The sequence below is a fragment of the Elephas maximus genome, chromosome X, assembly GCF_024166365.1.
Source record: "Elephas maximus indicus isolate mEleMax1 chromosome X, mEleMax1 primary haplotype, whole genome shotgun sequence".
Classification (NCBI taxonomy): Eukaryota; Metazoa; Chordata; class Mammalia; order Proboscidea; family Elephantidae; genus Elephas; species Elephas maximus.
In genome coordinates this window covers 164,729,947-164,745,415 of record NC_064846.1, presented here as the reverse complement: position 1 = coordinate 164,745,415, position 15,469 = coordinate 164,729,947, and the positions used below count along the sequence as shown (strand labels likewise).

Sequence of the window (15,469 nt, the reverse complement as noted above, 5' to 3'; positions counted from 1 at the left end):
TAGAGAGAAAGGTTAACAAGAATCTTTTTGGGTGCTGAAACCACAGGTTTTTTGTTCATCTTTCGATTTCTGTACTTTTTAAACCTAGTTTCTGTTTCAGCAAGTTTTAGATTACAGAGTGAATCACTTTATGTCCAAAATCAAAATGCCTGGATAAATAAATATTGGTGTAGAAAGATATACATTTCCATAAAAACAAATCATGATTGTTATCTTTGGGTATGATCATTTTCTAACTTGTTAACCCAGAATCATGAAAATAAATGGTAGTGTTTATTATTGCCAAATACAGGGGCAGCGAATCGATTTGAGCTGATTTTTTTAAGTTACTTAAATATGATATCTTTACTTTGTAAATAAGGTTTATTTGCATTGTTGTTAGTTGCATTACTAGGTATTTGAATCATTATTAGTATCGTAAAATACTTCAATCTTACTGGATTTTTAAAAATATTATTTATGTAGAATCCTATCATGATTTATAAAGGATTTCAATCTGCATATTAAGATATATACAGGATTTCAAGGCAAAAAAAATTTTTTACAAAAACATAGAGTTGAGTCACCAATTTGGCTCTAAGCTTCCCAGCTGCCTGCCCAGAGGAAAGACAATCATTTAAAATTAGTCAGTGGTCATACTGTAACACCAGAACTTTAGGAGAAGCACATCTATTCCTAATACTTAAACCAGAGAGAAATGTCTTTCATGGGTCCTCAAAGAGAACACATTTTATAAGCAAATGAATAATGTCCTCGATAACATCCTTCCAGAATGCAGAGCCATAGGCCTCAGTGAGCTATTGTGTGCAGTACCTGCTAACTTTTGTACACCCATGACTTCTTATCAACTTCACTTGAATTAGCAGTAACTTGAGATTATGCAGGAGCCCTGGTGGTGCAGTGGTTAAGAACTTGGCTGCTAAGCAAAAGGTCGGCAGTTTGAATGCACCAACCACTTCTTGGAAACCCTGTGAGGCAGTTCTACTCTGTCCTTTACAGTCGCTATGAGTCAGAATCAACTTGACAGCAATGGGTTTGTTTTTTGTTTTGTTTTGGTATTTTTGAGATTATATGAGCATGGATAGTCCATACAATAAAAGATGAAAACAAGGATATTGGACAAAGAATTTTCAGGCATAATGTCTGGGAACCACAGATTATAAACTGGGTAACCCAAATTTTTGTATACCTCTAGTTATTTTCAGATATTTTCTTTGACTCTTACTTAACTATGATTTATTGAACTCTGTGAACAGTGGAAATAATGACTAGTTGTGAAGGTATAATTATATACTAAGATTTATCCCATAAAATAAGTACTTCAAATAGCTAAGGACGCTTACTACCGATTTACTCTAGTTAAAGATGCTGCAACTCACAACGGGATGACTTTATTGGTTCTCATCTCTAGGACAACGCACCTCTCACTAGTTGTGATGGATCTGAGTTTGCCTGGTTGTATCTGTCATCCCACAGTCTTTATCAGGTGGCTGATCAGGATTAGTGAATCAGCCTGTGACCTTGAAATAAAAGGAAATGAAACGATCCACGTGAAAATAACCCTGAGAACCTGATTTCACGTTGCTGTGGTCGTCATGATTCAGAATCAACTCAGCAGCTCATGACAAACAAACAAAAATGCTCAAAGCAGTAGAACTACCTAGACAACTATGTTTATAAAGTCTTCCAGAAATTGGAATAGACGAACAACACTTGAATGAATAGAAACTAGAAAACTAATTCTAGTCCCTACACAAAAAAGTCTGGGAAGCCAGGAGTGGAGTAGATACAACAGGTGATCAGCCAGTGTGATCCCACTAACGGTTGTGTAAATGATTAATAAAGTATATTTTATTGACGCTATTATGAGGTTTAAAAATTAAGTTTAAAAAGTAAATATATCAGCCTTTATATACATGGAAACCCTGGTGGTGTGGTAGTTAAGTGCTACGGCTGCTAACCAAGAGGTCAGCAGTTTGAATCCGCCAGGCGCTCCTTGGAAACTGTATGGGGCAGTTCTACTCTGTCCTATAGGGTCGCTATGAGTCGGAATCGACTCGAGGGCAGTGGGTTTGGGTCTTTTTTTGGTTTTATATACATACGTATTATCATTCCAAGTAGCTTGCTTGTAAACTGCATACTTGTTTTCAGCAATTCTTTAATTGCTCAATAGATTTTTGGAATTTCTCTTTGGGGATTGCTGTTAGATTCATTTTATAATGTCACATTGCCTTTGTTGCCTGAAGCATGTAACTAGTTTGAGGTAACATGAATGATGTTGAAGTATCAACAAGCATCTGAGTTCTTTAACTCAGTTTTGGGGGATTATTATAGTAACTTGGTGACTTAGAGCCTTAATCCCTAAGAATATTAATATTTATATCAAACATTTATTTGCAATATTTAATAATTGTCTCATTTGGATGTAATAATGTATCACTTTTATAAAATGTGCTATTTAAAGTTCTCTAATGTGGAAAGTCTTAATAATTTTTAATGTGGAAAGTCTTAATAATTTTAATGTATAATCTTTATTTTAGGACATGGACTTCGTACGCTTTATCATCAACTGCTTTAAGGTTTATTATCCTAAATACCTCTGTAAGTAACTTACTCCTTTATAAAAATATAACATAGAAACTGTAGACAGTGTCTGAGAATTGTGGAGCCTTATATTGTTATTGTTATAGACTTTCATACCTGAAACATTGTTTTCTGATGAAGTGTTTTACATGTGTTCATAGAAGTGTAAGTGTAATTCCTCATAGGTACAGGGAAAAATCCTTCATCAATGAACATTATCCTTTACAGTTAATTTAAGAGTGTAAGTTCTAAACTGTACGCACGGCGTGCCATATAACTCGTACACACACACCCCCCCACGGACGTAAAAGCATGAATGATTACCCTCTTTTACTAATTTAGAAACTTATTTATTTATTGGGCACAGGAACAGATAAGCAGCATTGATAAATAAAGTACACTGCATGAAAAAACCACAAAACCCACTGTCATCGAGTCGATTCCGATTCATAGCGACCCTATAGGACAGAGTAGAACTGCCCCATAGAGTTTCCAAGGAGCGCCTGGCGGATTTGAACTACTGACCCTTTGGTTAGCCATAGCATTTAACTGCTCCCCCACCAGGGTTTCCATTACTAATCCTTATTTAAAAAGATCCCATTAAGAAAACAGTTGATGAGAAGGCACTATATTTGAATCAGGCATTTGGAGTTCGGGTTTTTGGTGTTGTGTTTTGTTTTGTTAATTGTGACTCTTTCATGAATTATCTGAATGAAGAGCTCCTAAACATGTTGTATTCATTTTTTATTTGTTGAATGTATATGATGGTTATCCCCCGAGAAATGAAATGTGCCACCCTACATAGACAGTCACATATATTTAACCGTAGTGGGTTGAAAGGGGAAAAACAGTAGAGAGGCTGCAGATATCAGAAAATGGAAAAGTTACATACAGGTGTGCCTGAGCAAACCCCTGGCAAATACCTCAATTAGAGTCTTTTGGGACTCGAGACCCCACGATGACACTAAAGCGTAAAATCCCCAAATCATCTTACTTTGGGCATGCTATCGCATTATTAATGTTAATGTGAAGTGAGGAGCAGACCAAAAGCATGGTGGATCTCAATGGACAGTACCACCAGTAACCCTGTGCTCAGATCTCTTCAGAGAGTATTGGGGAATGTTTTTAGGTAAAGAGAATGACCAAGCCAACTAGCATCCAACCTGGGGAACCTGTAGGAGCTGCTGTTCCTTATGAATCCTTCCTTTATCTGACACGTACCCAGATTCATTAAGGCATGCTGAGCAGTGCCAGTTAGTGGTCAGTCGGGCATCACTACTCCATATTACTAGCCTTATTTTTCTTCTCTACTAAGTGAAAATAAAATACCTACTGTTTTTTGAAATATCTAAAGGAGTTTGGGATGAACCGCTTATAAATAGTATAAATATCATTATTATAAAACAGGTCCAAGATCCTTTGAGAAAACTCTTAGTTAATTCATGGATGTATATAAAATAAATTGGAATACTATTCATTTCAATTGTTGATGTTGCTAGGTGCTGTCGGGTTGGTTCTGACTCATAGTGACCCTGTTGTACAATAGAGCAAAACACTGCCTGGTCCTGCGCCATCCTCACTATCAGTGCTGTGTTTGAGCCCATTGTTGCAGTCACTGTGTCAGTCCATCTTGTTGAAGGTCTTCCTCTTTTTCACTGTCCCTCTACTTTACCAAGCACGATCTCCTTCTCCAGCAACTGGTCCCTCCTGATAACATGTCCGAAGTATGTGAGACATAGTCTCGCCATTCTTGCTTCTAAGGAGCATTCTGGCAGCACTTCTTCTAAGACAGATTTATTCGTTCTTCTGGCAGTCTGGTATATTCAGTATTCTTTGCCAACTCCATAATTTCAATTAGCTAGAAATAATATACATATTTATCCCCCTATATAATGTAGTTTAGCAGACAGAAGGATCTTAAATTGGTTGTGCTTCAAAACCTTTCATGAAATATAAATATTATGCCTTAAAATCTTGAACCCAGATCTTTTTCAGCATATCTCAGGTTAAGACAGATATTAAGCCCCAGGGTACCTCTTTGCAGATAACGTGTTCATTACACGTACTTTACTTTCCTACGTTCAGAGAATAAAGTTACATTTTGATTCATCTGGAATAGAAGAATGAATTGGATATCAAAAATCTCCTTTGTGGTTTCTTGTTCTTACAGTTGTTAGCAGGGCTGTTGAATATCTTCATCTCGGTATACAAATAATACTTCTGTACTTCTGTATACTTTGGAATTATTGGCTTCCTGGAGCTCATAATATTAAGAAAAGTAAAAATAATTTTTGTTCCTTAAAACATGAGTCATTTATTAAAAAGGGAGGGGGGGCAACTGTGAGAGTGATTTAACGGTATCCCTAGAAAGTGATACTTGAAGCCATAAATTGGTCTTGGAAATCATTGTTAGCATTTGTTGGCCTTTAGCAGTGACATGAAGTGCCACATCCAAAGACTCCACTTGCCCTCTCAATTGTTTTCTTTCATACCTTTCTGCAAACAAAAGTAGTGTATTTGATAGGCTGTTTGTCAGAGGCCAGTGATAGTACAGCATTCATTTTCCACAAGCAGGCATCCTGGGTGAGGCCCTGACTGTTCTGAGGTATTCTCTTCTAGCGCTGCTCGTGCTTCACTGAATGAGGATTCAGTCGACCAGCTCAGCTTTTGGTTACATCTAGGTGTCCATTTGTTCTAGATCAGGCGTAGGTAATATTGCTATAGAGATATTAAGTCACATTCAGTGAATTTTCTTTTTTTTTTTTTGTCTTGTAGCAAAATTGGTAATCTTTGATATGCCTTGGATAATGAATGGTGAGTTTATTGTTTATACTTTCCTAAGAAAGTGTTTGCTTTTCTTTTCTCTTTGCTAATCTAGCTGTATTTCTGCAGTTAAAAAAAAAAAAAACACTTATATTGTACTTGGCATGCACTCATGGAATCCGGAGCTAGAAAACCCCAAAGGCTGTTCCTAAGAAAACTTGGCTAATATTCTCTCCCCAGGCTCCCAGGGTGCCCACTAGTGTTCTCTAACAACAGCCTCAAAATATTCAACCACTCAGGTGAAACTATGACAAGAAGCCTCAGTTTGTCACCCACAATTAGGTTATGTGATAGAACACAGGCCTTGGCTGGATTTTCTCATGGGCTTCAGCTGTTGAGGTGGGTCAGAGGAATCTGAAATTTACCCCAAATCACTGTAGTCACATGATCGTTATGACAGTCATGATATATTTTCTGATATAAAAAAAAAGTCATTGAAACACTATTTACCAACTTCAAATTTGGTAAATTGTAAGTTTAATGTGTTCAGAATGGGCATTTTCATTTTTGCTTGTACAAGTCAGAATTATTAAATAGAATCAACAAAACTAAAAGCTGGCTCTTTGAAAAGATCAACAAAATTGACAAACCCTAAGCTAAACTGACCAAGGGGAAAAAGAAAGCTCGAATTACCAAAATCAGAAATGAAAGAAAGGACATCACTACCTTCTTTATTTTAGAGAAATAAAAAGGATTGTAAGGGAATACCATGAACAGTTGTGCACCAACAAATTAGATAACCTAAATGATAATGGGCAACTTTCTGGAGACACACAAACTACCAAAACTGACTTATGAAGAAATAGAAAATCTGAACGGACTATAACAAAGATAATGAATCACTAATCAAAAAATTCCAGCAAAGAAAAGTCTTGGTCCAGACTGCTTCACTCTGGTGGATTCTGCCAACTGTTTAGACAATTAACACCAATCCTTCTCAAACTCTTCCAAAAAACAGAAGAGGAGGGAATACTTCCTAATTCATTCTATGACATCACAATTATCCCGCTATCAAAGCTAGACACAGGCATCACAAAAAAGTAAAGATCAGTATCCGTTATGAATATATATACAAAAGTTCTCCACAAAGTACTAGTCAGTAGTTGGAACAACCCAGATATCCATTGCTTGATGAATGGATAAAGAAATGTTTTATATACGTACAGTGGAGTATTATCAGACATAAAAATGCTACAATATGTATGACGCTTCTAAACATGCTAAGTGAACGAAGCCAGTCAGAAGAAGCCATATATCGTATGATTCCATTTATATGAAATGTTTAGAATAGACACATCTGTAGAGACAGAAAGCAGATGAGTGGTTGCTGGGGACTGGGGTGAGGCAGGTATAGGGAGTGACTGCTTCACAGGTACAGGGTTTCTTTTTGGTGTGATGAAAATGTTCTGGAACTAGACAGTGGTGTTGGTTGCACAACTCTGAGTATACTGAAAACTATTGAATCGTATACTTCAAAAGGACGGTGTATGCATTATGCCTCAGTAAAACTGTTATGAAAAAGTCAATTTTTAGTATTTATTTAATTCAAGTAGCATAGCTTTTGAGCAGACTTTTTAAATTGAAAATTTAAAAATGTTATATAAAAAAAAAATTTAAAGCCTAGTTAGCCAAAGTAAAGACATAATTTCCTGAACTACTATTTAATGTTTATCATGCTGTTTTATTTCCTGAAATTGTTTTCATTGACATTTTTGCAAATTGAATGCGTTATTCCTCTTTTAATTTCTTAAAATTGTGTTTAGAATAAAAAAAAAAAAAACCTAACCAGCTGCCGTCTAGTCAACCCTGACTCACGGCAACCCCATGTGTGTCAGAGTAAACAGCTCCATAGAGTTTTCAATAGCTGATTTTTTGGAAGTGGATTGCCAGGCCTTTTTTCCCAGATGCCTCTGGGTAGATTCGAGCCACCAACCTTTCGGTTAGCAGTGAGCATGTTAACTATTTGGACCACCCAGGGACTCTATTTAAACTATCATGGAGGAAATGAGGTTTAAAAAATTAAGTATATGTAAGAAATGGCATGACAGAAAAAGATCGTAATTACCAAACAGCTGCTTTTTAGTGCAGTTTGTTCTTACAGGTTCCATAGATTCCCCACAATTATATAAACTGCAGGATATGGGAAAGGCAGAGAAGTTTTAGCTTAGGTAGAGAATCTGGGTAGTTGCTGTCCTCAGTCTCCAGGTGGCTCACACCCGTAATGAGGAGGGTTGCTACCTTCTGTTCCTGACTTCCCATTTGAGTAGTTTTTTTCAGATTGGGGCTTTGTCAGAACCATAAGGTAGGTGACATAAATGACTGGCTGCAAAGTACTCTGCAGTCAGTTCCCTGAATCACACCACATTTTGATTTAGTGTCTGGAAATTTGGGATCATTGATGGATTTGTTCAGGGGCCAGAACCTTGATAAGTTTATTAATGAACATCAGGGTGATTTAATCTTTCTGAGTCTTCATGGACCATTTGAAACCCATAAAGGACAGTGACAATGTAAACACCTATAGAAATTGTTGTTGTTGTTAGATGCCGTCAAGTCGGTTCGAACTCATAGTGACCCTGTGTATAACAGAACAAAACACTGCCCAGTCTGCGCCATCCTCACAATCATTGCTGTGTTCGAGCCCGTTGTTGCAGCCACTGTGTCAGTCCATCTTGTTGAGGGTCTTCCTCTCTTTCACTGACCCTCTACTTTACCAAGCATGATGTCCTGATAACATGTCCAAAGTATATGAGATGAAGTCTCACCATCCTTGCTTCTAATGAACATTCTGGCTATACTTCTTCCAAGACAAGATTTGCTCATTCTTCAGGCAGTCCATGGTATATTCAACATTCTTCATCATATAGACATTAGAGAACATTAATTATCATGCTTTTTAAAGATAAGTATCAACAGGTTACAGCCCAAAGTAATTTCAGCAGACCTGAGTTAGCACATACGATAAATTAATTGAGAAAGAGAATGAAAAGAATTTTAAAATTTTTAAATGAATTCACTGTTTTTCCTTCAGCTGCTTTCAAACTTGTGAAAACTTGGCTGGGTCCAGAAGCAATGAGTTTGTTGAAGTTTACAAGTAAAAATGAAATCCAGGAGTATGTCAGTGTAGAATACCTGCCTCCCCACATGGGTGGAACTGTAAGTATAGTACTGGAAACTTTTTTTTTTAATTATACTGCATAATGGCACATTAGACTCTATTTCCTCAAGGAAAAAGGAGAAGCAGTATCATAACATCCAAAGAAAAATCCCAGATTCCCGAGAGTAGCAAGCAGTGCTGCAGACGCTTAATCTTTAATGTTAATTTTTTTGAGTAGTGAATATCTTTACACGATTCTGAACTGAAAAGGTATAAACGAGTATTCAGTGAAAAGCCTCCCTCCCACTCCTATCGCCAGCCACCCTAGTCCCCTCACCAGCTGCATTTCTCTCCGGGGGTGTGTGTTGCTTATGTAAACAAATAAGTGTGTATAATTCTTCCTCCTCTCTCTTTTAAACAGGTAGTGTACATATAGTGTACATGTGCACTATTGTGCATCCTGCTCTTTCTTCACAACATGTCTTAGAGATCACTGTGTCCAAAGCTTCTTACTCTTGTTCATGGCTACGTAGTATTCCAGTGCCTAGGGCAGAACCCTGTGTTGTTTAGTTTCCTTTTAATGTCTCTAGTTTGCTTCCAATTATTTGCTGTTGAACAATCTTTTAAATTTTAAAAGATATTATTAAGTATATACTATCAAAAACTTATTAATGACTTTACTACCTACAAGTAAGAGACCAAAACTCAGTAGCTCCATGTGAAATTTTTAATGCTACATAACAGTGAAGTTATTGTGATAATGACTTTTTTATGTAAACTGTGCAACCTGTGGATTTGGTATGCTTTGGGTTAACTTGATTGATAATATTTCAATTATTTGATTTTTACAATCTACTTTATATACTGCCTGCCTGGCAAAATTGTATTCAGCCAGAACCAAGGACTAACAAGATGAAAAGTTTTGGTATGTCCTTTTGTTTGTTTTCTTTAAATAGAAAAAAACTCAAGGCAGTATTTTTTAAAGTTTGTTACTTTCCTATTCTGAGGCTTTATATTTCACATTTTATCCTAGAAAAACATAATACGGTTCATTTAAAGTACTTCCGTTAGTTAAAATAGCAATTTTATTTGATTTGCCGATTTTTAATAATTTGCCCATAGAATTGTTGTAACTTAAAATGAATAACCCATTGCCATTGAGTCAATTTCGACTCATAGCAACCCAATGGTATTTAGTAAAAAGGATTTTTATGTGTCGAAAAGGTTTCTCTGTCTTCTCTGTTGTCAGTGGAATATTTTCTTCAGAATTATAGTCAAATTTGTAGCGCAACTACTCTTTAACAATTTATTTAAGTTGTTTCTCAGAAGTTATACATGCACATAAACCATATTGATTCTTACAGGTCTACCTCGTTTTCAAACCATTACAGAACATTCCATTGTATGGGTATAACATTATTTAATTGGCTTTCTCTTGAAGATCTTTAGTTGTTTCCTAATCTTTTGTCGTTACTCCCAGTGCTGCAGTGAATAGCCTTGTAAATAACTGTTGACACACAGGTGCAGCAAGTACATGTATAGGATCAGCCCCTAGAAGTGAAAATGTTGGATCAATAGATATACTTAGTTTTTAATTTTGATAGTTACTGCTAATTTTCCTCCAGAGATTTCCTTTTTCTATGAACTCTGTATCATTTCTTTACCCCTTGAGTTGTTAGTCTTTTTCTTGTTGATTTTCACATGTTAATGAATCTTTTGTTTCTGATATGTTGTAAATATTTTCCCAGTTGCAACCTTTTTAAAAAAGAGCTGTATGTTTTTTTGTTTTTAAGGGTTTTTTTTTTGTCAGTTAGTTGGTTGGATATTGTTTGTTCTTTTGCCATTCAGAAATGTTTCATTTTGTTGTGCTCAATTTTTATCAATATTTTTATGGCTTCTAGGTCTGTACAGTTTTTACTAATGCCTTCCCTACTTAAGCATCATATTTTAAATTTCCTTATGTGTTGTTCTAGAGCTTATCTGGCTTTTACACACATACACATACACGTGTTCATTTAAAGTTTTTATCCATCTGAAATTGTTTTGGGAATAAAGAGTTGAAATAAAGACCTGACTCGATTCTTTTATAGATGTGTAGCCATTTGTCCCACACCATTTACTGCTATCTTTCCTTTTCTGGTTTGAAATACTTTCTTAATTTAAATTTTAAATTTCACTATCAAATTAAGCCTATTTTCTTGACCAAAATAATGAATTTTAAATTCATTAAGAGAATTATTTCTCTACCCACCTTTTAGCCGGTTGATACAAATTCTTTTCTTTTAGGATCCTTTCAAATATAGCTATCCACCACTAGTAGATGATGATTTCCAAACACCATTGTGTGAAAATGGGCCTATTACCAGTGAGGATGAAACTTCAAGTAAAGAAGATATAGAAAGTGATGGCAAAGAAACCTTGGAAACAATTTCTAATGAAGAACAAACAGCTCCTGTAAAAAAGGTAATTTTAAGAATGAAATGAAATTGAGTCAAAAGTTGCAGTCTAGCCCCAGTCCTGCCACTAGCTGGCTGTGTGGTTTCGGGTATGTCCCTTAACTTGCTGCCCTTCCGCATCTTTCTATCTAAACAGAAAGAGGGAGGATGGGACTAGCTGACCAGTAGAGTCGTTTTAATGTATAAAAGACTGATCTCCTGCTTTAGTATAAAGGTTGGCAAAATTCATCTGGAAGGAATTGTTTTGTCTAAGATATCCTAATTGATCAAGTTCCTCTCTCTCATTTTTTAAAGAGCACTTGGTTGTCCCTCTTCACATGAGTAATCAGAGGCTTAATAGAGGTACAAATACAATGTGACAATTTAGAACAAATTTTGAAACTCTTTTAAATAGCCTCAGTGTGTACTTTCTGACCTAATGTCCTGCCCATATATCAGTGTGAAACTAAATTTCTTTATCTTTTCTTTTTCATTTTTTATCTTTAGATTAGCCTAGCAGAACCTAATTCCAAAGCAGAAGAGAATGAAAAAGTTGATTCAAAGATGAAAGCATTCAAGAAACCATTGAGTGTGTTTAAAGGGCCCTTATTACACATCAGGTAATAGTTGAGGATCTTATTAGCTGTACTTTTATAACATATCTTGATCATCTTGGGAGCTGCAAAATTAAAACTTTTCTTTTGTACTGTTTTTGAACCTATGAACATACAAAAGCAAGGGTTATCTGAAGACTCGCCTTTATCTCCAGATAGAGCAGCCACTTTTAGCTATCATTTTGTTACTTATTCCACTGAGCGTGTGTGAAGGGCTCTCCTCACAGGTCAGGTAATAAAAGTGAATATTCACATCTTAACCATTAATCTGAATAACGTATTTCTTTTCATGTCACCGATACTGTTCTACTTGCACAAGTTCTGGGATGCCAGAACTGACATTGAAGTAGCCATTTGGCATTTGACCTTCCAAAGGCTGAAACTAAACCATAAAACTAGGTTTTTTACTAAACCCAAATTTCAGCCCATCTTTGTTGTTGTTGTTGATATTCAGCCCAAAAGATTCAGGATTGTTTCTTTCACCATAATGTGAAAGCCTCTTTTTCACTAATGATGCTTTTGATCGATAACTCTATTAAGCCTTATGTTAATATTGCTACGTCACATCAACTTTTTTTAGCGAAGACTCTAGCATATCACTTTCTATCCCTTTACTTGAAACCTTTAAACATCGTAACTGTGTTTTAGGTATGTCTCTTAGGAAGAATACATCCGGGCTTTTTTTTTTTTTTTAAATGTAACCTGAGACTCTGTCAATTGACAATGTTAATCTGTTTATCCGTATTTTGAGAACTATTATATTTGGATTTATTTCCACCATCTTTGTGTGCACAGGTGTGTACTTTCTATTTTTCATGACTTTTCTTTGCCATTTTTCCCTTTTCATAAGTTTTCTTTTTCCTCATTTTTCCCTCTACTTGTTTAGAAGTTACTGTTTTTTCACTGAAAACCAAACCCGTTTCCCTCAAGTTGATTCCAACTCATAGCAGCCCTATAGGACAGAGTAGAACTACCCTACACGGTTTCCAAGGCTGTAAATCTTTACAGAAGCAGACGGCCACACTTTTCTCTCTCAGAGGTAACTGGTGGGCTTGAATTGCCAGCCTTTCGGTTAGCAGCCAAGCATTTAACCACTGTGCCACCAGGGCTCTTTTTTTCAGTGAAGACATGTCAAAAACTTAGGTTCCAGTTTATAAATACAAAGTATGTATGGGAGGAAGACCAGGTGAGGGAGAAAGTGAGACTAGAGAATGGAAGTTTCCAGGTTTGCAGTTTGGACTGTACCTCTCCCTGGCCTTCTCTCCCTCCCAGACAGTGCATCTTCTACAAATATATAAGGACTCAACTTAAACGGCTGTCTCCCCAGAGCTTCTCACAGTTTTTGTGCTGATTTCTAAGAGCAATTTGATGGCATATTCAAGATTGAGTTCTAAAAGCAAGTTAGCAACAGTGCTAGTTTACCATCTTGCCCAGAGCTAGACAAAGCCCTTGTAAAAGAGCGCCTCCTTAAAAATACGTATTCTCCAGATTAATAAGTACCTCTGCTAGGCAGAAATTCTGGATATAAAATGGTTTATTTAAAGGTGTCTATCAAAATCAAGAGTTACCTGAAGATTCACCTTAGTGATTCTTTATGTGAAACAAAAACAGTATTATTCCCATTGGTTTGAGGAATCCGATACAGTGTGGTTAATGTAATTAAACTCCACAAGCTTTGCTTGAGTCATTTAATTTTTATTTTAAGTCATGGGCATGACAGTGGCCAAGAACAGCAAATTTTGAATTTTGAGGCTTGCTGATTTTATTGTTTGATAAGTTCTCCCTTGCAGTTCTCACCACAAATTTTATTTCTGTGTTTATTCCTCCCCTTTCCTATTACAGTCATGCACTGCGTAATGTCCATTCAGGCAGGATATGACTGCAAATATGTCTGTAGTCCCATTAAGGTTAAAATAGAGTGCAGAAATCCCAATCAAAGAACGGGACGTAGTGGACGTAACTGGACATAGCGAGCGCAGCAGCTTCCCACCCTCAACACGTGTATCTCATGTCTCTTGTATACAAAGCCATTGTGCTGCCAGTTGTATTATGGTAGAGTACACTGCAGTATCCCATATAGATTTGTTAAGTACAGGCGGTTCCTGGATTATGGACGAGTTCTGTTCCTAAACCTGTCTTTAAGTCAAGTTTGTACATAAGTCAGAACAGTTAGGTATAACTCCTATCTAACATAAGTTAGTCAAATGTTTGTCTTAGTATATAGTATATAATGTACCTTTCTATGCATAAAAAGCATTAAACACTTCCAGATACACTAAAGCATCTTTAACATAATAATACAGTAATAATATTTTGATGCGCATCACAAAATGGTACCTGTTTATTATTACGAACCATTGTATATACCTTGAATTTTTAATATAATAGGCTTTACGGGGGTCGGTCCATAACTAGGGGTTGTACATAAGTCTGACGTTCATAACCCGGGGAGCTGCCTGTATATAATATGGTGTTGGCACAATGTCCAAATCGCATAACATTCTATTTCACAGTAAGTATCGTGGGCGTTAAGTGATGCATGACTGTACTTAGAAGAAGCCTTTATGTTTACTAAGAAATTATTCTGTTACTTGAATACATCCCTAATGAACCTCCTTTTTTAAGTTTTGCTCCTCTCTGTTGGTATATAAAAATAATGCCCTATTCTACTTTGTTTGTAATTAGGTAAAGTTGAAGCAGCATTGCCTTCTTTGCTTTGGTAATTATCTATAACCTTCCTAAGAATTTTAATAAATGCATCTTAAGATTGTGCTGAGTATAGGACTAATTCAGAATCTTCCTAATTCTCTCTTCTTTCCTATTTTGCTTTTGATCTGGGGAAAACCATAGGACTTCTCAAATAGCATATATTGAATCAGTAAGATTAAAATACAAAATACATTAAGTATTCGTTTTGTTGTTTTATTTTTTTTATGAAATCTCTCTCTGTACAAATGGGTATAAAATATTAATGAAATATTTTCCTTCAGGCTTATCATCAGTTGTCATTTATTCTCAGTAATACATATGCTTTATGTTTTTGTCACATCATAGCCCAGCAGAAGAACTGTATTTTGGAACTGCAGAATCTGGAGAGAAGAAAACTTTAATAGTGTTGACGAATGTAACTAAAAACATAGTGGCATTTAAGGTAAATATTTAGAGATATAGTTATAAGAAATCATTTGTGAAAATTTGACATGGGAAGTGATTTTAGCTGTCTAATTGAAAGATTAATAATTCTGAAATTCAGCAATGTTTTCATTTATATTTTAGACACGTTGTACTGCCTCCTAGTTCTAAGCAAGCAGCATTACTTATCTGAAGTGTTCCCTGGGATCTGTGTCTCAATCTTTAATATGCATTAATAGGCTAACGTCCAAATTGATCCCAGGGTTCAATGTTTGTTGTAAATAAAACCCAAGAGAAATTGCTCTTCATGGTATGAATAATCTAATTCATAATAACAGTGAAAGATGAAACTATAAAAATCCAAAGTGCATTTTCCCCCCAAGTGTGGTATATTCTGGAGTGTGGTTTAGCTTGGATTACTAACCTGATGCAGCATAATTAAGAGTTACCCACCACCACCACCACCTCATATTATAGGTATTGCTTCCTTAAATCTTCTGTTTAATTCATATTAACCACCAGGATCTTCTGGATGTGCTTTGATTATCTACTGTTTTTTTAATGTCTGAACACTGTTCCAATATGTGTTCCAAGGTGCATTGAATTGTTTGAATTTGTATTATTCAATTTAGGCAGTTAACAGACAGGATAAATATTTAACAGATGGATTGATTTTTTATTAGCAAGCCTAAGTGAAAAATCGGAGCCCTGGTGGCACAGTGGTTAAGAGCTTGGCTGCTGATCAAAAGGTTGGCAGTTCGAATCTACCAGCTGCTCCTCAGAAA

The 15,469-nt window shown here is 35.9% G+C and overlaps 1 protein-coding gene across 4 annotated transcripts in view; it reads left to right on the top strand.

Annotated features, from left to right (window-relative positions):
* MOSPD2 (motile sperm domain containing 2) overlaps window positions 1-15,469 on the top strand; it is a 46,459-nt gene that overhangs the window by 21,508 nt on the left and 9,482 nt on the right. For all 4 annotated transcript variants that reach the window (XM_049871797.1, XM_049871796.1, XM_049871794.1 and 1 more), the window contains 6 exons: window positions 2,541-2,601; window positions 5,359-5,397; window positions 8,438-8,562; window positions 10,790-10,966; window positions 11,446-11,558; window positions 14,607-14,703. In XM_049871797.1, coding sequence (XP_049727754.1) covers window positions 2,541-2,601; window positions 5,359-5,397; window positions 8,438-8,562; window positions 10,790-10,966; window positions 11,446-11,558; window positions 14,607-14,703 — 612 coding nt within the window. The remainder of the gene's footprint in view (window positions 1-2,540; window positions 2,602-5,358; window positions 5,398-8,437; window positions 8,563-10,789; window positions 10,967-11,445; window positions 11,559-14,606; window positions 14,704-15,469) is intronic.